Source organism: Hyla sarda, chromosome 10, assembly GCF_029499605.1.
Source record: "Hyla sarda isolate aHylSar1 chromosome 10, aHylSar1.hap1, whole genome shotgun sequence".
In the NCBI taxonomy this organism is placed as follows: domain Eukaryota; kingdom Metazoa; phylum Chordata; class Amphibia; order Anura; family Hylidae; genus Hyla; species Hyla sarda.
In genome coordinates, this window is record NC_079198.1 from 74,331,013 (window position 1) to 74,337,717 (window position 6,705).

The 6,705-nt window shown below is 41.7% G+C and overlaps 1 protein-coding gene across 1 annotated transcript; it reads left to right on the top strand.

Moving 5' to 3' along the window:
* The first annotated feature begins 374 nt into the window (after positions 1-374).
* Positions 375-5,574, top strand: LOC130293968 (apolipoprotein A-IV-like). Its single transcript, XM_056543305.1, has 4 exons — positions 375-520; positions 731-830; positions 3,698-3,824; positions 4,516-5,574. The coding sequence occupies exons 2-4, from the start codon at positions 785-787 to the stop codon at positions 5,441-5,443; spliced, it is 1,101 nt and encodes a 366-aa protein (XP_056399280.1). The 5' UTR covers positions 375-520; positions 731-784; the 3' UTR covers positions 5,444-5,574.
* Positions 5,575-6,705: the final 1,131 nt, after the last annotated feature.

The window sequence follows — 6,705 nt, forward strand, 5'->3', positions numbered from 1 at the left end:
GTTAGCCAACTTAATGCTTTGATACTCCCTGTTCTAGTTTCCACAATGTTTTCAACCAAAAGGAAATATCATTAAAGTAATCTTGACCCATAAAGCACTTTCCCATGGCTAACATATGCAAATTAGGCAGAAAAAATAGCCCAGTAGACAATAACCTAGTCTAAATTGTATACTTTAAGCCTGCTATTGTGTATAAGCCCAGATACAACCAACAATAACCTGTTACTCAAACATCACAGCATTTTACTTGGGGCTATTTGTTATTTCAATGTCATCTTCAGCTACTGAATGAAACCACTCAGCGGTATTCTCCTCCTTCATGATTATGACTCAAGGACTCACAAAGCTCTCTAAACCCTAACATCGCTCTGAAAAGAGGAACACATCAATGGTTGCACATTGGAAAACCGACCTATAGCCTACAAAGCTGCCCTGGATCATGGCCAGAGTTAGAAATGAACTTATATAAAGATTCTGGCTTACATCAGCTTCGATACTGACCCAAACACCGAAGGATCAGGTAAGAAGCAATTTTATCTCCAGCCGAATTAGCATTAAGAACTTTGCAGACATGAAAGAAAAAATGGAACAGGAACCATCATTGATAAATGTAATCATCATTATCATGATAAGAATTGGGACAATTATGATATAACTTAAATTTTTGCCTATTTTATTCTGTGCATTTTACTTTTCAGCAGATATGGATAATTTGTATCTTTGTTTACAGACTTAAGTGACCAGGAATTTTTAGGATTTGCGTTGACTCCTCCGGTGACCCAAAATGTTGATAAAGGGGTTAGTGCTTGTAGTAGTCACGTGCATAACAGGTCAGTATATTTACTTCCAGATTTAAAACAATTACAGGTCGGAGGCAAAAATGTAAATGTATAAAATAAACATAAAACTAGAAAGATACTTTAGATAACTTGCAAACTACAGAAATGTAACAATTACCTCAGGGTTTTCGGCTTTAAAGAGAAATTGTCACCATGAAAATGCAGTCTACCAGCATCATGTTAGAGAGGATGAGGAGCGGCACAGACTGATATATAATGTTATAGGAAAATATTCAGAATAATTATTTATTGATTAAAATCTCTGTCCAGTTTGGGTTTAGGAGTCCAGTGGGCATTTCTACTCAATAGCTGACAGTCATCCCTGTGTGATCACGTACACAATCATGACTGTCAATCACAGAGTAGGAACGCCCACTGGACTCCTAAATATAGAGAGAGAAGGTTATACTTTCCTACTTATACTTTTCCTACAAAATGATATATCAGTCTGCTCTGCTCTTCCGGCTCTATAACCTACTGATGGCACATTGGACTGTGTGGATTCCTGTGTGGATTCCTTTAAGGAGATTGTCTTGAAATTTTGTGAACATTGATGGCCTATTCTTTGAATAAGTCATTAAAGATTGTTTAGTGGGGGTTTGACCTCTGGGACTCCTAACAAGAAGCACAATGAAAGAACCTGTTGTCACCAGCCTACAGCCGCCTGCTCGTGTTCCTGCCCGTAATCCTTTCAGGCCCCTTTTACAGTGCAGGGCAGGGTAGGCTGGGCTGTCCCCCCAGCAAGCTGCTGCAGGTGATGTGCCACATGATAGCATATCACTGACACATGACCTGCAGGGCTGCCATGGTGCTTTGCTCTGGCTTTGACAGAGCGAAAAGCCATTGGCTCCTCGTTCTGTCAATCACTCTTGTGGTCGCATGCAGAGTTTGCAGGCAGCCGCAAGAGGTAAAGTGGTGGACTCTAGATTGGAGAAGATGTCACCTGATGTAACTATGTACTGACTTATATGGTCTGCAGAGCCTGTGAAGAGCTTAAATTTATCACTATATTGTCACTTGGGGGGGTTTAAATGTTGGTATTTATTGGAAATGTAGGTCTTAGTATACAAGATTTGGTCAGTAACAGTATGATAGTAATATGTATGGTGATAATATTCCTCCTTGTATACTGGTATTATTATTGTAATATAGGTCTCAGTATACAGGATTTGGTCAGTAACAGTATAATGGTGATATGCATGGTCACCATACATATTACCATCATAGTATTACTGCCCAAATCCTGTATACTAAGGGCCAATAGACCAATAACAGCAGTATACAAGAAGGGATATTATCCCCATACATATCACCATCATACTGTTAATGACCAAATCCTGTATACTGAGACTGAGATATTGACTTGTTAAATGCAAGTTTATTTTTCTATATTTTCTTTATTTATTGTATGTAGGTGGGGCATCTATATGGGTGTGGCTTACACATGGGTGGGTGCACGGGGGCCAAATGATCATCTTTTGCCCGGGGGCCCCATAAGCTGTCAGTCCACCCCTGTCTCTTGCCATTGTGTACACAGCAGCTAGTAGTTGTGCTTGTTACTACAGCTTGTCCCATTCATTGAGCTGCAGTAACCGACACATGCTCTTCACTTTGCTGATCAAACATTATTTGGCTTTCCTAAGAATAGGCCATAAATGCTTAAAGGGAACCTGTTACATTGAAAATGCAGACTGATCTTCAGGCATTATACTGTAGAGCAGAAGAAGCAGAGTAGATTGATGTATAGGTTTGTGGGGAAAGTTCCAGGATAACTTATCATTTATTCATGTAAATCTATGCTCATTTGGCAATAAGTAGTTATGTGCGGAGCAGGGGCAGACACAGACAGCAGAGGGCCCCTGTGCAAAGAAAAAAAAAACAGTACTATGCCATAAAATTTCACTGCAACTCACATTTATCTGCAGCATTAGGTAGGCAGCAGTTACCCCACATTAGGTAGTATAGTTACCCCACATTAGGTAGGCAGCAGTTACCCCACATTAGGTAGTATAGTTACCCCACATTAGGTAGCATAGATTCCCCACATTAGGTAGCAGTTCCCCACATTAGGTAGCATAGCCCCCTTCCCCCCAACAAACAGACACACACACACAGACACACATACAGAGACACATGCATAGACACACTACCTGGCCTGTGCTTCTCCTCTCCGGCGGTGGCCTGACGAGTGACATCAATGATGTCCTCCTGTGTGGGTCTGCGGAGGTACATCACTTGCGCGACATCCCTCGTAAGACCCAGGTCGGTCGGCTGCAGACTCACTGTTTAAAGTGCCAACTGTGCTATTATGTGCCACGGCCGCTTTAGAACAGTGAGCAGCCGTGCAGCGATGGGCGGCAGGCTCCTCACACGCTGGGCCCCGGTGGTGCTGAACCGGCTGCACAGGAGATATGTCTGCTCCTGTGTAGGTGGTCCTAATCAGGGATTGATAGTTATCTATGTATAAGTGTACATAGAGAGAGTTGTCAGTCACTGAGTGGTGCCACCTAGCTGAATACTTAGTCCAGAATGAGGAGATATCTACATGAAATAAGAAGTTATCCGGGGATTTCCCATCAAAACTATATACCAGTCCCCTCAGCTCCTTCTGCTCTATAACATGCTGCATGCAGATGGAACTGCATTTTCAATTAAACGGGTTTCCTATAAATTCCAGATAACCCCTGTAACTGTTCATTTGATGGCTTCCAGGAGCCAACCCATCCTCCCATGTCCTGACAGTGTAGTTTTCACATTGAAATTGAGTTTTCCTAAATTTACTACATAAAATTGTATTAGATGAAAGGTCGCAGGCTTGTACATTTAGATGCGCTCTGATGTGTTCTGTACTTTCATAGGATATCAAGCTGATATCAGCACCGACCAGATAAGTCATTTTTTCTGGAATTACCTGACACGGCTGACCATCGGGAATAAGGAAAAAGTAGACAATGTTCAGCAATCGGACATCAGTAAACAGCTGAAGTAAGTGGGCAGATATACACACAAAAATAAATGCAGTAAAACCTCAGTGATCACTCAAAATTTATCAAAAAGTCGTCCTTTATGGAGGTGGTCTTCTCAATGAAAATGGCCACTATGCATAATATATGGTGATCTACAGATCTGTCACATAAAATCTGGCCTGGCTAAGAGGATGGTGTTCTCAAAAAAGTCTTTTGGAGAGATTTCACTGTATATAATAGAATACAAATGCATGTTTGTCATATGCAAGCAACTTTTTAATGAGTTTCTTATACAGTAAGTCAAAAATGTTGTCAGCTATAGAGGTTGCTCTGAAAAATCTCCTAGTCTTAGATGTCTCCAAAACAGTGTTCAAGCCACATATGTCCCCAATTTAGTCAGGACATTCCTTACAAAAGAGTACTACTCACTGACCCCCCCTTGAATGTTCATTTACTGTCAGCCACTGCTGTGCAAACCTCTTACCAGTATTGTAGACTCTTTGGTCACCAATTTAAAAAAACATCTGGCAAAACGGCACTATTTTACAGTTTTTTCACCAATCATAGCATTATTTTTCTGCTACAATTACATCAAAATTGCAGGGAAAATACATCATCTCAGACTCATACACATGATTACTTTAGCTTTAAGCCTCCAACAATCTACACAGCTTCTAGTGTTGCTCCTGATTTATTCTCTTGCTCCACAGTGCTCTCATTGAAGAAAACCTGAAGAGCGTAAATAATTTCGATGGTGAATTAGTGGGGCAGCTAATTCCTTTGGCTGAAGAAATCCATAAACAACTAACACAAGACTCTCAAACTTTGAAAGAACAAATAAGACAAGAGTTAGAGAAGTTGAGGGTCAAACTGTCCCCATATACAGATGAGGTGCAAAAGCAGCTGAATAGGAATGCAGAGGAGCTCCAGGAGAATTTGGCTCCATATGCTGAGGAGTTTCAGGCCCAGCTTGATGAAAGCACCCATGTGCTCAGTGAGCAGCTAAAAGCTATAAAACAGAAACTAGAGAACAAGATCAAAGAAAATTCTGACCAATGGCAGACATCCCTGGCCCCATATTCTGACGAACTGAAGAGCACCATAGATGACAATATGGAGCAGCTAGAGAAACAACTAAAAATGATCAACTGTCAAGTGAAGAATAATATTGATATGCAAATGGAAGAGCTATATAAAAGCCTGATACCCTATGCAAAAGATGTGAAAGAGGAGCTGCATAAAGAGATCAAAAACATGGACTTTCAGATGAAGAAGAATGCTCAGCAGATGGAGAGCACAATTCTGGAATTCATAGGAAAACTGCGAGACCAACTCTACCCCTATACTAATGAACTAAGAAAGACGTGGAATAGCGATATCACAGATATCAGACAGGCAATGGAACCATACCTTACTGAGATTAACCACCAAATGGACCAGAAGATTGAGGAGTTTAGGGAGACAATAACCCCCTATGCAGATGCCCTTAATAAAGCACTTGTAAAGAGAGTGAAAGACATGAAGAAGAAGTTTGGAGAATATACTGTGAGTGTACAGGATCAAATGGAATACATGGACAAAATCATTCGGGACAAGATCCAGGACTTCATCACGCAGGGGGTTTCTGCTGAAGACTAAGTTATTGATGCTTAAACTTCTAGACAGTTAGTGTGAAACCAACACTATTATAATTTCTAAGAAAGTATATGAATAGAATGTAACACAAAGACAAATACTGTAGCAGCAAATAAACACGGGAATTCAAGCTATTCAAGGGTTTTTTTTTGTTGTTGTTTTTTTTGTTGTTTTTTTTATAGTCTGACAAACTGGGCTCAACAGGTAGAAGCAATGAAAACTTAAAGTAACACTAATGTGAGAGTAATGATGCTTAAGATCAAATAGATATAGAGGCAGATATAGTTAAAATTGTATACTTACCGTAATTTTTCTTTCTTCGAGACAGAAGGCAGCACAGAAGGAATAGGCCTGGCCTCTTTTATTCATCCTAGGACCGCCCACCTAAAAAAAACTCCACAATAATCAACCAATGGCATGACATCCTATCTTATAACTAGTCATTCAACATACATACAAACTGTGTAAATAACTAGACTCTTTTCTCTGCCTTTAAAAGAAAACTGTCAGCTGTGCCCGGATCGTTTTTCCCTACATGCTAATTAAGTGCTAACTGGCACAGGTGGTGTTAACTGGCACTCTGACTTCACCACCGCCGGCTGCAGCGCTGCCCAGCTCATCAATATTCCTCCACTCCCTCCGCCTCTCCCTCTTCTTCCCGCTCTGTAATGAAGAGGGTGAGATGGAGGGAGGGGAGGAATATTGATGAGCTGGGCGGTGCTGCAGCCGGCAGTGGTGAAGTCAGAGTGCCAGTTACCCCACCTGTGCCTATTAGAAAAATTAATTAGCATAAAGGGAAAAAGGAAGATATCGGCCAAACAGCCGGGTGGATCCATGCACAGTAGGAATCAAACTGATCAGCATCCCCTGCATCAGCCATTACCGCTGGTTAGTGCGGGGGGAGCAAACTGACAGTTTTCCTTTAATAGTAAAGCATAATGCAGTAAACATCTAAGCTACCCCCATTTGTGGCTGCAGGCAGCTCTGTATGAGACCATTAATGCTTAAAAGGGGTGCTCCGCACTAGGCATCTTATCCCCTATCCAAAGGATAGGGGATTGGATGTCTGAAAGCGGGGGTCCCGCCACTGGGAATCCCCGTGATCTCTCCTGCAGCACCCCGTGTCATCTGCTAGATGAAGCGAACTTCGCTTTGTGCCAGATGACGGGCAATACAGGGGCCGGAGTATCGTGATGTCATGGCCCGCCCCTTGTGACATCACGGCCCGCCCCCTTAACCCCTTAAGGACCAAGGGCGTACAGGTA

What these genes read in the sequence shown, in the direction of transcription:
- LOC130293968 (XM_056543305.1), top strand. Translation starts at nt 785, where the DNA reads ATGTTGATAAAGGGGTTAGTGCTTGTAGTAGTCACGTGCATAACAG. An exon ending in AGTAGTCACGTGCATAACAG is followed by an intron (nt 831 to 3,697) that starts GTCAGTATATTT and finishes GTACTTTCATAG; the next exon opens with GATATCAAGCTGATATCAGC. An exon ending in GACATCAGTAAACAGCTGAA is followed by an intron (nt 3,825 to 4,515) that starts GTAAGTGGGCAG and finishes CTTGCTCCACAG; the next exon opens with TGCTCTCATTGAAGAAAACC.